The following is a 22,190-nucleotide window of genomic DNA, read 5'->3' as shown; positions in this document are numbered from 1 at the left end:
GAATGTAACGCGCACACACACACGCACACACACACACACGCGCGCGCGGGGTTTTAACACTTTGTTGCTCGTGTCACATCCACTTCCACACGGGTGCGCGTGTTCGCAGCAGGAGGCTCTCCGCTCCGCGCGCTCTCTCTGCGCGCTCTGTCTGCGCGCTCTCCCATTGGCTGCAGCAGGATGCTCCGCTCCGACTCCGCGCTCCGTCCCTGATCCTCCTCTGATCCTCCTCTGATTCCTCCTCACATGCAGCTGGAACACACGCAGGTTTGTTGTGGAGCAGAAGAACGAGAAGAAGAAGAATTGAGGCTTCACCTGTAGACGTGAGACATTGTTACGCGCGTTTTTATCATCATCATCGCTCCTCTGAAGTCAAGGCTCGCGCTCTGGATATCCCTGGAATTAACTTGGTTTCTTCCTCTTCCTCCTCTTCCTCGTGTCTTTTCCCAAACATTATCGCTCCTCGCCGCCGCCGTCGTCGCCTGTCGTGCTCCGGTGTGACGGGGTGCCAGTGCGGGCTGTGCGCGCAGGGATGTCGGCATGGCTTGCACCAGGAGAACCAAAACTTTGGTGTCCACATGCGTGATCCTGAGCGGCATGACCAACATCGTGTGTCTGCTCTACGTCGGGTGGGTCACCAACTACATCGCCAACATTTACATCAAAGTGCCGATGCCTTTACCGGAGCGGAAGTTAGAGGCAGACAAACGAGGAGACACCGTCCGGATCATGGAGAGACTGGACCGCCTGGAGAGCGTGGTCAACCAGCACATACAAGGTAACACACCTGCGCTGTGTGTGTGTGTGTGTGTGTGTGTGTGTGTGTGTGTGTGTGTGTGTGTGTGTGTGTGTGTGTGTGTGTGTGTGTGTGTGTGTGTGTGTTCTTGTACTTGCGGCATACTGAGGACCAGTGAGGGTTTTTAACCAACAAAGTGAGGACATTTTGGCCGGTCCTCACTTTGTTTTCATTGAAATCACTTCCTTAGGTTGCTATAACATGCTATACTCGATTTGTAAAAAAAAAAAAAAAAAAATCAAATTTTGGACGACGTATGACTTTTTTGTCAAATTTTGGACCAAAATTCAAATTAGTTTTTTCAAATTTTGGACCAAAAGTTTTGGGTCAATTTTTTTTTTTTTTCAAGTATAGTATGACTTTTTTGTCAAATTTTGGACCAACAATTTTTGGCCAATTTAAAAAAAAAAAAAAAAAAAAAATTGGTCGACATAGTATAAGTTTTTGTAAAATTTTCGAACCAAATTTAAAAAAAAAAAATGAAAAAGTTTTCCAGCCCTTTTTGCTCTGGGGCTCCACCTGCAGACATTTTATGGTACTGCAACCAGTAGTTCTTTGTAGATGTCATTCATGTAGATATTTGTAATTGTGTTGATTTATAAAGTGGAAATGCTGGTCCTCACTTTAGTCCTCAGTATGCAGCAAGTACAAGAATGTGTGTGTGTGTGTGTGTAGGCGCAGTCTGTGCGCCAACATGTTCAAGTTCTGCACGATAACGAGGTCTTTGAACCAGGTGTGTGTGTGTGTGTGTGTGTGTTTAAAGAAGCGGGAACATGCCTTTAAAGGTCGGGTTACTCTTGGGTGTGATGGTCTGTGGAGGTCGAATGATGCGGGAAAAGCTCACATCATCATCATCGGGTTACAAAGACACACAGGAGGCGAACAAAAGACACAAAACTTCTCTCAGACACTAATGCAACAAAGAAGACTATAACTGTCTTATATGTGCGCTGTTCTAAGTTATGATTCTGCCAATTTTCAAATCACAGGAGACACAATGTTTGTTAAAATGTCATTTTAGAAGAATTATTGTCTTGATCTTATTCAACAGACTGAAGATAATCTTTGTTTATACACAAATGTCACACTGTCATGATTTTAAATACGTTTTTTTGAATGAAAAAGAGAATAATGATGTAAAAAATGACACATTTTCCAAAAAAAAATCACAATTAAATATTTCATTCATTCTTCACTAAAGGAGACAAAACCAGAATACAAAGTCAAGACCGAGCTTTTTTTCCCGCTCTTTTTGCTGCTCTTTAATTTATTTTATTTAGATTTTATTTGAGTTTGTGTGCTCTTCTTGTTCTCTTTAACTTTTTACCCTAGAACACAGTTGCCGGGTGCAAATACATTTATGTGATTTTCATGAAAACCAAGTTTTCATCTTCATTATTTTTTTTTAAGACATTTTTTGATCCCAAATTCCTCATTTTCCAGTCATTTTGGAGCATTTTTATATTTGTCCCCTACTAGAACACTACTCAAATTTGTCATTTTTTTATATATTTTGATGACGAGTACTTTTTATTGGGTGTATTTATTATCTTGTGATGGTGTTTTTAAATTTGAGCGATAGTGTTCCAGGGTTAACAATAATAGGGATAATAAAAGTATTCCGATTGTGATTGTGAAGACTTAGAGTAGTTCACCACCATGTGTTTGATTTGGTATCAAACCCTAAATAATCACAGTGCATATATATATATATATATATATATATATATATATATATATATATATATATATATATATATATATATATATATATATATATATATATATAATAGCGAGCTATACAATTAGCTAGCTGTTCGATAAGTTGTGTAGATGATTTTTTTTGCTCGTCGTCGACACTCACACACTCACACACTCTAAAGAAATGCAGCATGAAGCAGCACATGATCCTCTCTGAGAGCAATAATCCGAGCGAGTGATATAGATGCTGCAGCAGCTCAGGTTTCACGCTCTCTCTCCTCTTCACTAACTTCCTCTCACCTGAACGAACCGACCTCATAATGAAACGGCTGAAAACTTAATTCTCTTAATTCTCTTAATTCTCTTAATTCTCTTCACCTGATCCATGAATTTGACTTCAGTACTTGTGAGGAATGTCTGGAATCCTCTCCGGTGTTTCCTTTTTTTACGCTTGACCACACGCGGACGACTGCTCTTCACTCACTGTGTCTTTAAAGGAGCTATTCTAGTCATCATGGGATGGAAGGGGGGTGATTTTGTGCAGGTTCCACTTTCAAATGGAACACGGCCGCTGCAGAAAGTCCACACACACACACACACGCACACACACATTCTTGTACTTGCCACATACTGAGGACCAGCATTTCCACTTTATAAATCAACACAATACAAATATCTACTTCATGAATGACATCTATAAAGAACTACTGGGACCTTATCGCAATAAATATCGCACACCATAGAGACTCTTAAAATATCGTAATAAAAATCGCACATATAGAGACTCTCAAAATATCGCAATAAATATCGAACCATAGAAACTCTCAAAATATCGCAATAAATATCGTACCATAGAGACTCTCAAAATATCGCAATAAATATCGAACCATAGAAACTCTCAAAATATTGTAATACATATCGTACCATATACTCTCAAAATATCGCAATAAATATCGTACCATAGAGACTGTCAAAATATCGCAATAAATATCGTACCAGAGACTCTCAAAATATCGCAATAAATATCGAACCATAGAAACTCTCAAAATATTGTAATACATATCGTACCATAGACTCTCAAAATATCGCAATTAATATCGTACCATAGAGACTGTCAAAGTATCGCAATATATATTGTACCATAGAGATTCTTAAAATATCGTACCAGAGACTCTCAAAATATCGCAATAAATATCGTACCAGAGAGACTCTCAAAATATCGCAATAAATATCATACCAGAGACTCAAAATATCGCAATAAATATCGAACCATAGAAACTTTAAAAATATTGTAATACATATCGTACCATAGACTCTCAAAATATCGCAATAAATATCGTATCATAGAGACTGTCAAAATATCGCAATATATATTGTACCATAGAGACTCTCAAAATATCGCAATAAATATCGTAGCAGAGACTCTCAAAATATCGCAATAAATATCGTACCATAGAGACTCTCAAAATATCGCAATAAATATCGTACCATATACTCTCAAAATATCGCAATAAATATCGTACCATATACTCTCAAAATATCACAATAAATATCGAACCATAGAAACTTTCAAAATATTGTAATACATATCGTACATAGACTCTCAAAATATCGCAATAAATATCGTACCATAGAGACTCGGAGGACGTTAGTTAAAAAGAGACTATAGCATGTTTACGACCTAAGGAAGTGATTTCAATGAAAACAAAGTGAGGACCGGCTAAAATGTCCTCACTTCGTAAAAATGACCTCACTTTGTTGGTTTAAAACCCTCACTGGTCCTCAGTATGCCACAAGTACAAGAACACACACACACACACACACACACACACACACACACTGCTGCTCTGAGTGAAAAGAGTCTTTGCTGAGCTTAGGTAAACATTCCTGAAAGAGGCAGGTTCAGTTTCACCTTGGCACACAGAAGCCTGTGCAGGGGGCGGAGCTTCACTCAGACGCCCCCAGGTGACTCCAGAGTTTATGTTTCTTGTATCATCACAGTCTGGGCAAAGTGACAAATGTAGTTTTTATTACACTTTAAAGGAGACAAATTATGCGAAAATCAACTTTTATAATCATTTTAATACTGGAGTAGAGTTTGGATTCTCTGCCCTTGATTAAGCATTTAGGTTTTCTTGTCCCTCGTCGTGTTCGCGTGGTACGTTATAGCACGTCGCATTGTGTGAAGGTGTAAAAACCTGCGGCCGTGAAAGCATCATTTAGAAACCAGGAAGTGTATCGTCATTAGCAACATTAGCAACATTAGCAGCGGGCTTTTGTGGTCCTCCTCAGTCTAAGTACAGGAGATAAAACACGCCATGTTGACTTCTGCACTCATTGTTACGTCACGACGAGATTGATTTGTCGCTAAAAAACGCGAGAGTGCAGGCGAGGGCAACAGTATCCTGAAGAGCGGAAGTCTGTGAAGTGTTCTATTGTTGTCTCCACGGTGCAGCACAGAGTTCTACACAAACTTCCAGCCTCAGAGGATTTACGTTTTAATATATGACGGCAACGTGCCGGCTAGAGTCTGCGAATGATGGCTTTTCCAAAATGCTACTTGCTGTTATCTGCCGTTAGTTGCCTCAGTGACGCCGACCTAGTTTCCCGTGTCTCATTTGCATATTTAAAGAGACAGGCGCGCAAAAGCGAGCGTTCTGAACAGGGTGATTGAACTGCTGTGGTGCTTCATCCTTAACCCGAGAACACTATCACTCCAATTCAAAACACCATCACTAACGCCGGGTGATTTTTACCCGAGATAATAAATACACCCTATAAAAAGTACTTGTCATCAAAATATATCAAAACATGACAAATTTGAGTCGTGTTATTTTATTTTAAACTGTGTCATGTCTAACAAAATGAAAGAAAAGCATAAGTATGTCTACTTTAACAAACCCTCATCTAAAACTAAAGACACTTAAAATGTCCATGAAACTAAAAATATCTAAATGTTCCGACGTCCCGAGAATGACTAAGTCGGTGAAAAATGTGTTTTTCATTCCGTGCACATTTATTTTTAATCGCACCATCGTCATCTGAGTGTTTTGGCAGTTTTGAAAGAGCAGTTTGACATTTTGGAAAGTGCACTTATTCCCTTTCTCTCTCGTTGTCGTCTCACTCGGAAAGAATTCCCCCAAATTTCTCTCCGTCTTAAAAAAAATAAAGTCAATCTGATGCTTTTTTGCCGTTGTGTCACTTTAAAACTAGGACATCCATTCTGTAATTAGCTTTTTTTTGTTTTTATTTTATTTTATCCGTGAGCTCACCCACAGTGTGGCCTGCATCATTAGCGTCTGCCTCTGGTGTTTGTGTCGTCAGGACTCTGACAAAGACGTTAACACTTGCATTAAGTCTCCGTCACTGACATCAGAAAGTGTTGACGTCGTATCCGTGCACATTGAGTTCAACTCTCAAAACTCCTGCAGTAAAATGACCTGACACTTGGACACTTAGAAAGTATGAATCGTGTTTTATGGATTCCTCTGATAGCTGCTCAGACTGTTTCTGCTACAAAATAAAAGCCTCATAATCAGAGAGTGTGTGAGAGAGAGTGATGGCGTCAGCAGTTAGTGAAGCTTTGGCCGCAGTCACCGAGTCATTAGTGCACTTTTAACATCTTTATAAAAAACTCTGTGACTCTTGACTTCTGGAGTTCAGACGGAGTCACAGTGTTGTGAAATACAGCAGTTTTATCGTGAAAATATTCCCCATGAGTTAGAGGACAATTCAATATGTTTCTATTTCAGTAAATCCACTTAATTTCAGACAGTTCAGTGCAGTTTTATTCTTTCTTTAATGTACTCGTTCATTTTCAACTTAAAACTAGATTTAGCCAAATCTCTCCATTCCATTATACGACATGATTTTAGAAGTGCCGACCTGTTATTGTCTTTACTTAGACAAAGAACTTACTCACTACTCACTAAACATTAGGGATATTCAACAATAATATCCCTAAGAAACACTGATGCTACAGTGTGAAAGCAGGGCATTTAAGTACACTGTAAAAAAAAAAAGTATAGAAAACTCAAAATTTCAAGTCAACTTGATGCAATGTCAAAAAAAGATCTCAAGTTTTATAAAAAGTTCCATCAACTATATATTATTTTGTTAGACAAACAAAGTTAGACTTGTACCAACTCAAAATTCTCCTTTCAAACAGTTTGGTGAACTAATCTTGTTCAGATAATGTCAAACATGTATTAAAAATTAACATTTTGAATTTTGAGTTGGCACAACTCTAACTTAAACGTTATTAGTTGAGGGAACTTTTTCAAAAACTCAAGATCTTTTGTTGTAAACTCAAAAATTGATTGCAGCAAGTTGCCTTGAAATTTAGAGTTTTCTTTTTTTTTTACAGTGTAGAAGGATGCAATGGTCATTTCTTTATCTCAAACCAGAGCGAACAACAGTGAAGAAAACATCTCAGTGTCTCAATAATTTGATCAGTTTTAAAGTGTTTGAAGATAAACTGTCATTGAAGCAGAACTTTAACATCAGACAGTTGTAAGAGAGCAGCATGTTATTCAATAAGAACTGAAACATTGAACAATTGGACATGTGCATTCAAAGGTTTAGAGAAGGTTAACTTAAGTTCACCTGTAAAGGTTAGAGTGCATTTTAGGTGCTTTCTAAAACGGACGGACTTTCTCAAACATCCCTAAGTTTTTGTGAGTAGTGTATGCATAAACAACCATTGTTGACATTGTCAATATCAAGTTTTCTGACACACAAATGCCCAGGTGCCTCGGTTTGGCAGTAGAATAAAACCCTCACTCTTGTTATTAGGCTAACATTGCATTTATTAACTTTGAAAAAGTCTTTCTAACACTGAGGAAAAAAATGAATAATCACTAACTGCAGCCAAAGGAAGTACAGTGTGGTCACAGGACAGCAGAAGCTTCATTGCACTCATTCATAACTTGAGCCTAACTTTAAATCTTCACAGTACATTAGGGTGAATATTCTGTGTTTGACTTTATAACGTCTTACAGATTTGTGTTAGTTAACTGTTCCGCCCGCGTGAGGCTCTCTCAGTTATTCCATCAAACATCAGAGCAGACTGTCCTGTGGCAGTGTTTGTCCTTTGGATGCACCGTGTGTTCCTTCACATGACGGACAGTTAGAGGAGGAGGAGGAGGAGGAGGAGGAGGAGGAGGAGGAGGAGGAGGAGGAGGAGGAGGGCTACATGGAACATTTTTCAATATGGAAAGTTCTGCCTCAGAGTCAAACACCACCACTAACCTCTGTTATAACCTCAACAAGAACCACGTCAAACGCTGCACAGAGAGTCTACAGATGCACTCGAGTGCTCAAATTAAAGCTTAGACGTAGAAGACTCGTGTGGCAAATAACGAAGGAAATACAAGGTCCAGTGTGTGACATTTAGAGGAGGCTGTGCTGGCAAAAATCAACCGTACGACCCAAAATCAAAGGTGGAGTCGAGGCTTTAACTCCGCCCCCAGAGTGACGTCCTGCAGTTACCTCCTCCCGCTATAACCTGAAGCTGCTTCCAGCTAACAGTAACCATGGCAACTGCTGAATTGGGCGACACATGGACCAAACTCAAACCCCCTCCTCCTCCTCCTCCTCTCTGTGTGGAAATATTTTTATGTTCCCGGTGAGTTTTGGCAACGACGTTGACGAGAAAACCGCGGTGTGTAAACTATGTTGTGTGTGACATCTACACATCTGCATCATAAGGATGTAGACTTAACTACGACAACTCCATTAACACAAACAACTCTTTTCTACCTCATTTGAAGCAAAAACTTCCTCAAAATTCAATTGCTGCTAAAGCAGAAACTAGAGCCATAGACGTCTTTGAAGCATCAGACATGATGGTGGTGGAAAACCCTGGATTTACACATTTACTGGTTATTGTTACAGTAATATTATTAATAAATTATGTAATTTTGACAACAAGGCCTTAGTGGACATGGACTGTGCTAAAAGAGAGGAAAAAAAAAAAGATTGAGTTTGGAATTGTGATCTTAAAGTAAAATCTGATCAAGGATTTGGAAAATTGTGAATATAACATGTATGCTAGTGCTGGGGGGCTAACGCATGGCGCGTTTCCATGGCGACTGACCGGGAAAAGACACGCACGACTCCCGAGTCTCTAAAGTAACGCTAAACTTTAAAAACAGAGGCAGCTGGTTATTTGTAGCCCTGCTCTTTTCCGTTAATTTAACAGACCGCTACAGTTTAACTGTAGGCGGCGCTAAAGGCGCTAAAGGAGCTAACGGAGCTAACAGAGCTAGCTGGTAAACGGTGCCTGGACTCCGGTGCTGCGGCATGGAAAACTGTGTCGTTTTAGGACGGGAGTCATGTAAACATGACGTCACGCGCGTCTTTTTCCGGTCAGTTGTCGTGGAAACTCGTTATGTGTTAAACCAGCGCTAATTTATACACACTTTAGGCAAGGGCCTTGCTTTGTGGAGGCAGCCATTTTGTTTTGCCGCGTTATCAAATCAATCGAGTCAAAGTTTACTTGAAGAATGAAGGTTGTCTCGATCCATTTAAATCCAAATCTGAGGCATAAAGAAGGAGAATGAAAGAGTATTCAAATCCTCTGTGGTATGTGGGCGGGGTCGTACTTAAGTTCCCCCGGGTCCTATGTTCCCCTGTTTTTCCCAAAAAAGGTCCTATGTTCCTCCTTTGTGGAAGCCTGGGTGTGGAGCTCCAGGGTAAAGGGTTAGGGTTACGGTTACGGTAAGGGTTAGGGTTCTAAAAAAGGGTCCTATGTTCCCCGGTCACATACAAAGCAGGGAACATAGGACCCGGGGAACATGGATACGGTCCCCGTGAGGGCCACCGTAGTTCCCTGACGAGCCTGGCGGAGGCTCCACAGTCTAATCGTCAGGTTTCACAACAGTTGGACGTTCAACAGCCGCTTTTAAAAGTTAAACCTGTAAAGACACGACCTTCACGTCGAGAAGCAGCGTTACATATTATATCCTGACATGACATAACATCATAACATCTATGGAGACGTATCATAGAGTCACATAATGTATGTGAAGCACTTAGTTAAAGTGCTGTGGAGGCTGATGATGATGATGAGAGACCATGAAACATTTACTGCAGCTGAGTCACGGTGGACAGAGCTGAGAGTGAGAGGCTGAAGTCTCTGGTGTCGTCGTCTTCTTGTGTTTCTGTTGCGATGAAGTGGCCTCTGTTACCAGGACAAAGCCGCGTGGCAACGGCACATAAACGCCGCCGTCAAATGCTCCTTGTACTGTATGAAGCACAGGAGGGTTTGTTTATTTATCGGTGAGTTGGACAGAGCAGGTTCTCACACGCCCACCATCACCTTCATCACCATCATCATCATCATCATCATCATCATGATGAGGGCTGTGAGCTGCACTCTCTGCTTTATGCTCGGGAAGAAAAGGGCGAGAAATGGAGCAGCTGCTTGTTGTTAGAGAGACATTGAGCAGAGTCTTTGTGTGGTTTTACACAAATATATTACTGTAAGAAGAAAATACAGCTGCATTTACCTGTAGTTTACTGTAATTCTACAGTACATTTACAACAACAGTTTTAACAGTATTACAGTATTACTGTAAAAACAATCACAGTACTGTGCTGTACAGAATGTAAGCTTTGCAGTATAACACTGTTATTGTAGTGTTCCTACTGCAATCACCATACAGTTAATTACTGCAAAATGTGATATTTACAGTTATACTGCAATGTTCGTAGCGAGAAGCTAATAATTTAAACATTTTACAAAATAAAAATTGCATAAAAAGACTCACAAGAAATGGTCTTATAGCATTAAGCTTTTTATTATACTGTATTACACAGATTATATAGATTGGACAGTAGTTAAGTTAACGTTTTGTTCCTCAGAGTATTCAACTGTAGTAATGGAGTACGGTACATTACATTACACATACTGTAATTCTACAGTGTATCTGCTGTAATATACAACAACAGTTGTATGACAGTAAAAACATTACAGTACTGTATACAGTGCTAAGGTAAGCCAGAGCTATGGCGCTGCGTAACTGAAGACGCTGCAGAGTCACAGTTATTACGCACAGCACAGGAAGCATCCATTTACAGCAAGTTATCATACTTTTTTTTTTTTTTTTCAAAACAAGTTCTTTTTAGACCTGTTGTGACATATAAATAAAATTAAATGGGTTTTTAATAATTTGGTACCTAAGAAATCTCAAATGACACATCTCTTTACTAAAACCTCTGTCATTTCACTCTGCTTCATTTAAGCAGTTTATTACTGTAAAATGTGATATTTACTTATTTAGTTATACTGTAAAGATTATATCTAGAAGCTAATCATTTTAACATTTTACAAAAAAAAATTGCATAGAAATGACTCACAAGAGATGGCCTTATAACATTAAGCTTTATATTATACTGTATTACACAGATTATATAGATTGGACAGGAGCCAAGTTAATGTTTTGTTCCTCAGCGGTGAAAAAATTTACAGTATTCAGCTGTAGTATTAAATTACTGTCCAAAAATTCCTGTAATTTTACAGTGTAGTTATTAGAGTAGTTTTACTGCTAAGTTACTGTGCATAATTTTGGATTTTTATCAGATATCTTCTGTTTTTAGGCTTTTTTTTGGTGGCCTATTATCATTATTACAATTATTACTATTATTATTATTATTATTATGAGAATGCAGCTGGTTTGGTGACCTGCTGTGACCTCTGCAGATTAGCAGTACCACTGTGTTTGTACCACCTGATTTAAAGGCCGTGTGAGGCCTGTGAGAACGAGTCGTTAACACGGCGCTTATTCAACTGCAAACGGCTCCCGAGACGACTTTAAACAAATGCAGCCATCAGAGTCATCAGAGGAGCTGAGTAAATCAGTGTTTCAGCTTCAGATGCTCCGAGGGAAAGTCATAACATCACTATGTGTGTGTGTGGGGCTCATTGTTCCACAGTGACAGTGGAGTCAGTGATGGACAGATATTAGAGGTGGAAGCACATGTTTGTAACGTGGATTTGTGCCGCGTGGAGTCTGAGTGCAGGCTTGTGCAAGCAGGTCGTGGTATGCAGCTCAGTAAACCTCCAGTGTCTCAGTTCTTTGCAGTTAAACGGACAAAACACAGTTTTTGCACAGTTTTAAAGGAAAGCAGGGTTGTTTCTTACTGCGTGATCGTGACAGTGACCAAAATCCATGTGGGAAAAGACAACAAACATTATATTTGTATTGAATCATTGCCCAGTCTAAGATATTGGTCGTCCAAAAATAGTCAAAAATCTTCAAAATACCTCATATGTCATGTACATGTTTCATTAAGCACAGAAAAGAAAGATGCAACAAACACACAACTTTCAAACTACGTTCCCTTAAGGTTCTCCTAAGGTTCTCCTGAGGTTGGTTACAACCAAACCAAAAACAAACGTTTAGGGAACGTTTCTTCAGGGGGTTAGGTAGAAGCTTTACGTTCCTTAAAGGTCGAAAGAGCCAAAAACTGCATCTTTCTCCTGTGGTTGCACCATGGTTTCCACACAAAGTTCCCGTTTGGTTGTTTTTTGGTTATATTTTTGAGAACATTGTCCAGAGGTTGTTTTTTTTACAGACATTTGGACATGAACTACAAATAAATATGTTTATGATTTGAGTTGTATTTTTTCGGTTAATGTTTTACTGCCCTAAGCCGCTCTTTCCATGGCAACCACAGGAGAACCTGGGGGGAACCTTCATGGAACGTTCCCAGGGAATCATTCAGGGAACCAAAAATTGTTGACGCTACCGTCATAGAAGCACCGTCATCAGAAGTGCCTTTCGTTTAGACGGAGACGGCGTTTTTGGGGCTTAAAAAGGCAAAAATCTGATTGTGTTGTGTGATACTGTATCACAGCGCCGCCTGGCATGCATACCCAATCGAATTCCACCCACTCTTGCGTCACCGTATGCACGCAGATGCATATACTCCCGAAAATGCTCGTCTAAACATGGGATAAAAAGTGAAGACGCGACACCACTTTTGCGTCTTCTGTTTAGACCGTCGTCGTGTAAACGTAGCCGCAGTAATCTGTGTCAGACTAATTCATAATATATAAAAGAGGAAAAAGTACCAACTCTTAATGAGTTTGTGTGTTTTTTAGCTTTGTTCTTCTTTGCTTTCTCACTGAGTCACGTACAGGCTCGTGTTTTTACGAGAGCAGAATATTTGTTTCACAGTTGGAGCTTTATGTTTTTGAAATGGCCCGGTCATGGCTCGGTGATAAATGTATCGGCACAAATGCGTTTTTAAGAGCTCAGTAAAAAGTCTGTGTCGGACGGATTTTTGGTATCGGACGTAAAAAAAAAAACGAGTGTCGAGTCTCCGCCGTCAAACGCCCTTCGCATCAACTTTTTCCTTTGGTGTTTACTAAAGTTATGAAGGATAATATAAAGCGTCGTTAGACTGAGTTCAACAGTGAAAACAGTGTTAATGTGAAATGTAAATTCAGTCTGTGCTGGGTTTCCTTCACAGAGACTCTTTTAATTTGTTATTTCTTTCTGCAAAGTAATAATCCGGCAACAGTGAGCTGGTGTTACCTCAGCAGGTCGGAGATTGGTGCAGCGTCGACTCAGAGCTGATGTCACACTGGAGTGGGTTTCTTCTCTTTTCACACGGTGGGTTTTGATTGATCGATTTCTTTATTTATTTACCGATAAGAAGGTGCTGGTGATTATTTTCGGTAACGCTTTCTTTTACAGTCCCCTAATTACCAGGTATTTACCTGGTAAATTCATGCTAACACCAAAGTGTTACTAGGTAATTACCAATGGTAATAAGAAAGTAAATACAGTGAAACTGTTGCCAAAATACTGGGCATTTACCTGGTAACTATATAGTTAATTATAGCGTGTTATTACTGCTGTTAATAAGAAGGTATGTACAGCTAAACTATGGCAAAACTATGGTAAATGTAAGTGTATTATTGGGTTATAAACTGGTAATAAGCAGGTACCTACAGTCCCCTAATTACTAGCTATTTACCCAAGGGGTAATCTAACAAACCTAACCCTAAAAATGTGTGTAATTACATGGAAACAAGCTTGGCTTTCTTTTACAGTACAGTTTTACTTTACTTACCGAGTACATTACCGTGCATTACCCAGTATTTTGGCAACGGTTTCACTGTATTTACTGATCTTATTACCCTTGGTAATTACCTAGCAACACTTTAGTGTTACCATGAATTTACCAGCTAAATACCAGGTAATTAGGGGACTGTAAAAGAAAGCGTTACCTTATTTTCTCATCTGTTGGCGAGGTTCTCCTCCTCCTCCTCCTCCTCTTCCTCCTCCTCCTCATGCATCACGGCGACAGTCGACGGAGGGAACTTTCTCACCACAGCTCCCGCAAAGAAATGAGTCGGTTAATTGGGTCAGACGGAGAACGCTGGGGCAGAGCTGAGCTGCTAATTAAGGCAAATGAGGGGCAGGTGTGCTGGCAGGTGATGAAGGTAGAAACAGCTGAGAGGAGCTGGAGCTGCTGCAGGAGGTGATGCTGCTGCTGCTGCTGCTGCTGCTGCTGCTGCTGCTGGTGGTGGTGGGTGGATAGAGATAGGAACACAGTAAAGTTAGTTTATACTGAAGTGAAGCTTTTGCTCTGACAGTCATTGGAAGAAACCATTTGCATAATGTTGACAACTACTTTTATTAATGTTATTTGGAATATGTCTAATAGCGCTGCAACTAATGACTATTTCAATAGTCAGATTATGAACCGCACAAAAAAAAACATTAGCTAATTATCTTAGCGATCTCGTGTGAATCATCCTCATCAGCTCAGATTAGATTAGGGCTGACACGAATATATAATGACCCCCACCCACACACACACACACACACGCGAGCGCATGTCGCCGCCCCCAATAATCCACAAACGTCAAATTTTTTTTTTACTTTATGAACAGTTTTAAAAACAGTAACATTATTAACGGTGCTGCTAGTGTTAAAGGGATAGTTCGGAATTTTGGACATAAGACCTATTTTCGTTACTGAAATAATAATTCAAATCAATAAGTATGAAAGAAAGTTACAACAGAGTGGCTTTTTAAGGAGAGCTTTAAACTTTGGCTATACCGAAAGACGCAGACCAAGGACGTGCAAAATGCTGATAATGAAAGACGTGTCGCAACAAACTGCACATGTTTTTTTTTTTATTTGACGAAAGTCTTAACAAAGATTTGCGGTCAAAACAAATGGACATTCATGTAAGACTGTGGGATGGCACCGGTTTTCGGTCATGGAAAGTCAATGAAAGGTTATGGAGAAGTCATTGAAAAGTCATGGAAAACTACTGCTAGAAAAGTGTACGAACCCTGTGTGTCACATACAAAATGTTCCCCGTGGAGCGTTTGTTTCTCTCATTGACTAATTTGTTATTTTAACTCATCAGAGATGAATCTACATGCATTATAGAGGTTGTTGTTCATAGGAAATCTGAACTGGACTCACATACATATCTTATGTTGTTTTTCATATGCCACAGACACGAGGGCAGCAGCAGCATATTAGAAACACTTTGACCTAAGTAAATAATAGCTTTAATAAAACCTCTAAGATTTAAAAATAAATGTAGCTGTTGTCCTGGACTCACACCTTCTACTTAAGTGTTTTCCTGTTGCCTCGGGCAGAACTGTGAGCAGAATGTAGCTGCTCTTTGATCAGAAAGTGAAATGAAGCTGAATGATGCTGGTGTTTAAGCGTTGAAGCTGTTGTCTGTGACCACGGTTACCAGCTCTCTACATCACTCGTGTGATTTCTTTGTGTCGCTGGATCTTGTTTGAGTAACACAACTGAAACACAAACTGCCAAGGGCCCTAATGTGTGAGAGCTGACCAGCAGCCATCATCACCCAGCTGACAGCAGTTTGAATCAGAGGATCAGAAGTTACCAGGTGGTTCAACACCCTCTCATCTCAGTGTCACTCGCTCAGCGTTGAGCCCAGAAACAAACACTGGAATCTTCTGTGTTTGCTTTAGTGTTTGAGTTCAAACTGTAGCTGGAAGTCAGATTATCAACTCCAACAAAGACAGAACCTCGACATGGAATTCTTAGATGGCTGCCTCTCAAAAACACTGATAATTGCACTTCTGTCATGATGGTAAATTTCAAGTCATTCAGGGCAAATGGATCATTTCCTGAATTTCAAAAAATCATAAAAATTATTCCTTAGGAGGTTTGCAAATATTTTCAACAGATCCTTGTTCAGGGCGATGCTAACTATCATCATAGCAAATTTCAAGTCATTCCGAGATACTTTTTGTTTTTGAGGAAAAAAGTCAGCTCACTGTCAAATTGCATCAGGGCAAATGGATAATTTTCCTGAATTTCAAAAATTCATAAAGACAGTACACATACAGTAGCACTGTACCATTTTTTTTCTGTATGTGTAAACTATTGTCTGCAACCTTCAGGATGAAAAGAGCCATTTTTTGGTCTGTATCCAGTAATGTCCAATAAACATTTAACAAGCTTAGTCGCTCCTGGATTAAAACTATCAACTGTAATTCACTGCGGGGCCGCCAGAAATGTTTCTGCGGGCCGCCATTGGGCCCCGGGCCGCACTTTGAGAACCAATGATTTAGATGGACTGGTTGTGCTAACAATAGAGCTCCAGTCACACAACTCGCCCAATGGCTGTAAACAGCGTGGTTCATCCCATAGATGTAAACAGTCAGACAGCACATCAGTCTGTCAGAAAAGTCGTCTTTTTTCCGACAGTTTTCAGCACAAAAGTAAAGATGGAGGATAGATGTTGTGCCTTGGGACGCCAGAACAGTCAGAGTCCGGCTAACAGGAGAACATTTTTACCGGATCCCCACAGATCCAGAGAGACGGTGGAGTTTGAAACGCTGCTTTGAAGCGTGCTCACAGCGTCGGGTCGTCAGCCGCTCTGTAAAATGAGGATTTATTCTGTATTTAAAAGGTAAAAGACGTGCGAGTGAGTGAGTGAGTGACACGACTGTAGAGTAAAGCAGCTTTGAGAGGTCATCAGGACGAGGAAAGTGCTTTTCCGTCACTATTCAACAGAAAATGGGCTCTTTTTAATTGGTCGTTAGACTCACTGTGAGTAACGGATGAAAAGGTAAAATGGAAAAAAAGAGGATTCCAAAAACATAATAAAGTTAATTACGTTTTTTTGCGTTGATTGAACTAGTATTGTTATTGTGTTGTAAACGGCGAAATTGCATCTTTTACTCAACTGTGAAAGTGTGTGTGGGGGTGTAATATTATAACCTGTGTTAAAGTGCAGTATATCAGGTACGGGGGAGTTTATATGAATTCCTTATTTTATTATCAGGAAACTGGCAACCCACTCGCAGCGAGCGACAGATAGAAAGTGGAGCCATAACGCTCTGTAAATAACTGACGGACAAGTCTGCGCAGCAACGTTAGCACGGCGGCTGTTTACATTGCACTACCTGCTGCTAATGCTAATGCTAATGCTAATACTTGAGCGACGGTCTTTTGCAGGTCAGTATTAACATCCGTTCTGGCTGTTTCTAAACTTGTTTGCGTTTTTATTTGAGTTTAGTTTTCAGTTAATTCAACAAGTGATTAAGGAGTTTTAGTTTAGTTTTTTTTTAGATTTAGTCTTAGTTTTTCAGCGATTAAAAGAAAGACTTGACTTGAAAAAGATGAAAGAATGTGTGACACCAAATATGGACGATCAAATCCTTTAATTTCATTCTTTAAACCTTTAACGCCTGCAAGTAAATCAAAAGTCGAACTTCAAATACTCTGTTTTCCAGAATGAAGTTTTGGAAAAAGCAATTCAGTTTAGCTTTTGTTTCATTTTTCCTTAAATTGTCGTTTTTATTTTTATTTCAATTAACTTAATAATGTTTTCACTGCTAGTTTTAGTTTTAGACTTAGTTTTTCGCTGAGTCATGTGACGTCCCGAGCTCTGAGGTCATGTGACGTCCCACTTCTGACTTCCTTATGTAAATGGATCATGAGCAGCAGGTACAGTAGTTGTGCTTCTAGTAGAAATTGTATTAAAAATAGTGAGGGAAAGCGAGTGAGTGTTATATGAACCTGTAAGTGTTTGTGATTGTTGATTTATCATAACTCTGGTTCATCTCTCAGCTCTGGCTGTTTACAGCCCTGCATCTGTGGTGTAAGTGAGGGAGAACCCGGGGTGAGGAGCTGTAATATGAAACGAGAGCGGATATTCTGGGCGGTAATTCCAATAAATTGAGCAGTTATTGAAATACAGGGAGATAAATGCACCGGAGAGCGTTTTTGGTAATGAACACAATTAATGATTGTGACTCCAGAGGGCGAAATCATCACCGAGTGAATAAATTACACAAGTAAAAGCCTCTTACACGAGTGTCAATTCAGAGGTCGTCCCCCGACAATTCTGACTAAATAAATCAAGTCGCTATTGCAAAATGTTCTTGTGTATTTTTTTGTTTCCATGACGGGTTTTTCTGCCGCTTCAATAAGACGATGAAAGATTGAACTGTGTGTGTCATGAATGTGTCATGATTCCATTAGTTAAAGCAGCAATGAATGTTTCTAAAACATAGAAACACGCGTGTTAGCTAACACTGAACACGTGTTTATGTTATCAGTACTTTTTAATTATAATATACTTCTTAAATAGCCCATAGCAGTGTTTCCCAATCCTGGTCCTCAGGGAACTCTGCCCTGCCATGTTTTACATGTTACCTTGCTCCAAAAACACATGATTCAATTAATGGTCACCTCGTCAAGCTCTACAGAAGCCTGATAATTAACTTTTTTTTTTCAAATAATTTTTGTTATTATTATTAATAATAATAATAAAAATGATAATAATAATAATAATTGAATTTAAAACATTAAAAATAATTGATAATTTGTTTAAAAAATTCAAAAATGTAATATTTCAACTTTTGTCATTTTTTTTAATATATATATATTTTTTTTCAAATTAAGTCAATTTAAAAAAAAAAAAAATTCAAAAATATTGTCAAAATGTTTTCAATTTTTTTCTAATAAATTTTGTTATTAATAATACTAATAATACTTGAATACATTTTTTTTTTTTAAATAATTGATTTGTTTAAAAATTCAAAAATGTAATATTTCAACTTTTGTCATTTTTTAACATATATATATATTTTTCAAAAATTGTAAAAAAAAAACTACTTTTTTTTCAAAAATTTAATGTTTCACATTTTGTTAAAATGTAATTAATTTTTTTTAAATTTAATGTTGTAACTTTTGTCAGTTAAAAAAAAAAAATTATGTTTCATCCTCCGGCAGTGTTCCCTGAGGACCAGGGTTGGGAAACACTGGCCTATAGCATGTTTAATTGTATTCCATATAATATGATTTTTTCCATATTATATTTATTTATTCGTTCATCATCTGCAACAACTAAAACAATCCTTCAAATATAATTTATTTGCAGTTTTAAATGCCGCATCACAAACATCACATCAGAACATCTGTGCTGTTTCTGCAATGGAAAATATTCATAATCCACATTTTTTATATATCTTTCTCTTCAGCTTCATGATGAATAATATTCCCGTGTTCATGTTTAGGCAACAGTTAGTTACGGAGATAAAAACTTGCTGCAAAAATCAATGAGAAATTTTTCACTCGTTCTCTCAACATTTAACCAAAGCCTGAAGAATGAGGAACATTTGAATGCATGAGCAAAAAATAAATATTCAGGTCCATCTGTTTCTTTATCTCTTTCCCTGAGTGTGAAAACGATGACGCTTGTTCTACTTCGCACACGTTAACGTGAAGGATTAGATGTTTGTTGTTCAGCACATTCAGCAATAATTTAAGTGCATGCACAGGAGTTCTGTAACAGACTGACAGCACTTATAAATATCACGATTCATGTTCTTTAAAGAGGCTTCAAAGTAGCTGCAGCTTAACCACATCCGCTGTTGTTTGACGGTGTTTTTGACAAACATTGATACAACTGTGAGTTAATTATGTAAAAACAGACGTGCAGCAGTTAATCCTTTCCTCTTTTTTGGGCTCCAGCGTTCAGAGCTCGAGGACATAAACCGAGGTTTGTCAACAAAGGGCCACCGACCGCTCCCAACTTTCATGTCATAATTACTTTGTAATTCCTCATAATGAGTCTTATCCTCGTCTTTGTCGTCAGCAGCAGCAGCAGCAGCAGCAGGACAAACTCAAGTGTTTTGTTGCCTCGTGCTTTTATTGTCAGCAGCTGTTTTTCTCGGCACGTTCTCCTTCATAATTAATGGCGCTAAGTGAGGAAGTGCGTTTCAAGTACATCCACGCCGTGATGTGCAAAATGTTTTCATCTTCAGCTGGCGAGAGGGCGCAGGCTGCCGTGTTCTCCTGCAGGATCCTCCTCTGTAGTTTTTAATTCAATTTTTTTTTCATAATTACATTTTGGGTCAACAGCCGTCTATAAAAACATGTTTTCAACTTGCAATTGGCCACTTTTTATTCTAACAATATGACATTTTTGCAAGTTCCTGTACGTGACGACGCAATTATCACTTCGTAAGTAACGGCGCGACGTGTTCTCTCGGCTTCACTGACAGACGTCGCACTAACACTTGTTTTTATCATCGGCTCATCATTTCGAGTTTTTCTCCCAATTAATTATTGAAAACTTTTTGCCTGTAAAATATTAAACGTTGCCCTGAAGCACAAGGTGACGGCAAATAAGAGCTGCAAATGCAACATGATTTCATCGGGTAATGGATCATCCAAAATGTTAAAAAATGTTAACCATCAGGACACAAAATCCTTTTTCTCAGTTCTACGATAAATTTCATGCGCTAACCTTAAAGTATTAAGTCATATTATAGCCTATTTCTTCAAGTTAAAGGTGCCATATGTAAGAATGTGGCCAAAAACGGTTACTGCGCGCAAATTCAAAATACCGAGGACTTTTAGGTTTCATTTTCTCCGCCATTGTAGCTTAGACGTAACTGGCAACCCGTGGTTTTGTTCAGCAGGTGAGACTCTACTGACTGCAATGACTGGTAGACGGCGGTAGGTGGCGCCACATGACGCCGAAACATGATTTGCAGTCTGCAAAATGTATTTTTTTTAATGCAAATGTTTTGTCTGTACTGTTGTTGTTGGTGAGTTCAGTTTGTTATGTGAACATTATTCCTGAGTCTCTGTGACATATTAGGAGGATTTTATGGCCAGTTGATTTAGATTTATTACATAATGCACCTTTAAAGTAGTTCCCTGGTGTCCTAATGAACACGTCTGTGACGTGCTTTGGTCAAAATACCATAAGGATGAAGCACCACAGCAGTTCAATCACCTGCCAAAACAGCCCTGTTCACAACGCTCTGTTTAGTAGCATCTCTAGGTCCACCTTAAAGGGTCCACCTTAAAAAAAAAAAAAAAAAAAAAATTAAGGGACAGGAAATGACATCAGCCACAGAGGCTACTGGGAGCTAACAGCAGTTAGCATTTGTTAAAGTGATCATTTGCAGGCTCTAGCAGGCACATTGCCGTCATATGTAACATGTATCCACTGGACAGATAAATCCTCTGAGGCTGGAAGTTTGTGTAGAACTCTGTGCTGCACTGTGGAGACAACAATAGAACTTTGCGTGGACTTTGCGGACTTCCAGTTTTCTCGCGCGTTTTTTTTAAACGGACAAAGCGGAGCTCAGCGAGACAACAATTCCCGGGCATTTAGCGCATTGTGACGTCCCGATGAGCGCGGAAGTCAACGTCGCGTGTTTTATCTCCTGTACTTAGACTGAGGAGGACCACAAAAACGACTGATAGGACCTCCAGAGTCCCAAATATAAGGATTTAAATGATTAAAAAGTTGATTTTGCGTAATATGTCGCCTTTAAACCCAGAGGACAAACACTAAGCTGTGTTTGCAGAAACATTTTTCCTGCTTTGGATCAAAGCGGATCCATTTATGCACCTGCAGAACGATGAACTTCAGGAGTCCATTCATCTTTATCGAGTCAGCTGTTCCTCGCTGTGAGGTTATGATTGAGGGGGTGGGTGGTGGTGGGTGGGGGGGGGGGTGGAGATGGATTACACAATCAGTCTCAACAAGACAGAAGTAAATTACCGTGGTCTGGAGACGAGATTCATCAAAGCTAACTATAATTGAGATCTTCTATCGGAGTGAATTTCGCCGACCTTCACTCATCATTAATCCACTGCTGATGCAGATAAAACCTGGAGCTGCTGTTATCATCACCACACTGACGAGCCACAGACTCACACGTACACACAACACAACACAACAATGCTGCTGTTCAGCCACATCTGAGGCCACACAACAAAAGCAGCTGACGTACATTTTCATTACGACACTCGATACTGTTTCCACGCGCAGTTAAACTTGAGCTACGGCCGTTTCTTGCCTTTCTTGCCTCGGGCGTTTTTAATTGGACGGCTGTCGTCGTTTCCAGTGTCTGCACACGGCAGCCAATCCATTCACTCAATGAAGCTTGTCTGCGGCTGCTACACTAGGTGGCGATATGTCACTTTTTAGCTGGTTAGCATCAGGCATTTTCAGGTTAAACAGATTTAGCTTGTGGCTAGCTGTTAGCAGTGTTGGGCACGTTACTTTATAACGTTTGTTTTTTGTTCTTAGGTCTATATTTGTTGTATTTATTTATCTCTGATGTACAGCACTTTGTTTCAGCTGTTGTTGTTTTTAAAGTGCTTTATAAATAAAGTTGGATTGTATTGTATTGGATTTAAAA

General features: G+C 39.3%; 1 protein-coding gene across 1 annotated transcript in view; it reads left to right on the top strand.

Annotated features, from left to right (window-relative positions):
- Positions 1 to 334: 334 nt before the first annotated feature.
- galnt18b (UDP-N-acetyl-alpha-D-galactosamine:polypeptide N-acetylgalactosaminyltransferase 18b) overlaps positions 335 to 22,190 on the top strand; it is a gene marked incomplete at its 3' end in the record, with an annotated part of 112,165 nt that continues 90,309 nt past the window's right edge. Inside the window, exon 1 of the mRNA XM_083891248.1 lies at positions 335 to 778. Coding sequence (XP_083747374.1) covers positions 541 to 778 — 238 coding nt within the window. The 5' untranslated portion in view covers positions 335 to 540. The remainder of the gene's footprint in view (positions 779 to 22,190) is intronic.

This window comes from Microchirus variegatus (genome assembly GCF_963457635.1).
Source record: "Microchirus variegatus genome assembly, chromosome: 6".
Classification (NCBI taxonomy): Eukaryota; Metazoa; Chordata; class Actinopteri; order Pleuronectiformes; family Soleidae; genus Microchirus; species Microchirus variegatus.
The sequence above is the reverse complement of the archived record's forward strand: the minus strand, read 5'-3'. Positions and strand labels throughout refer to the sequence as shown.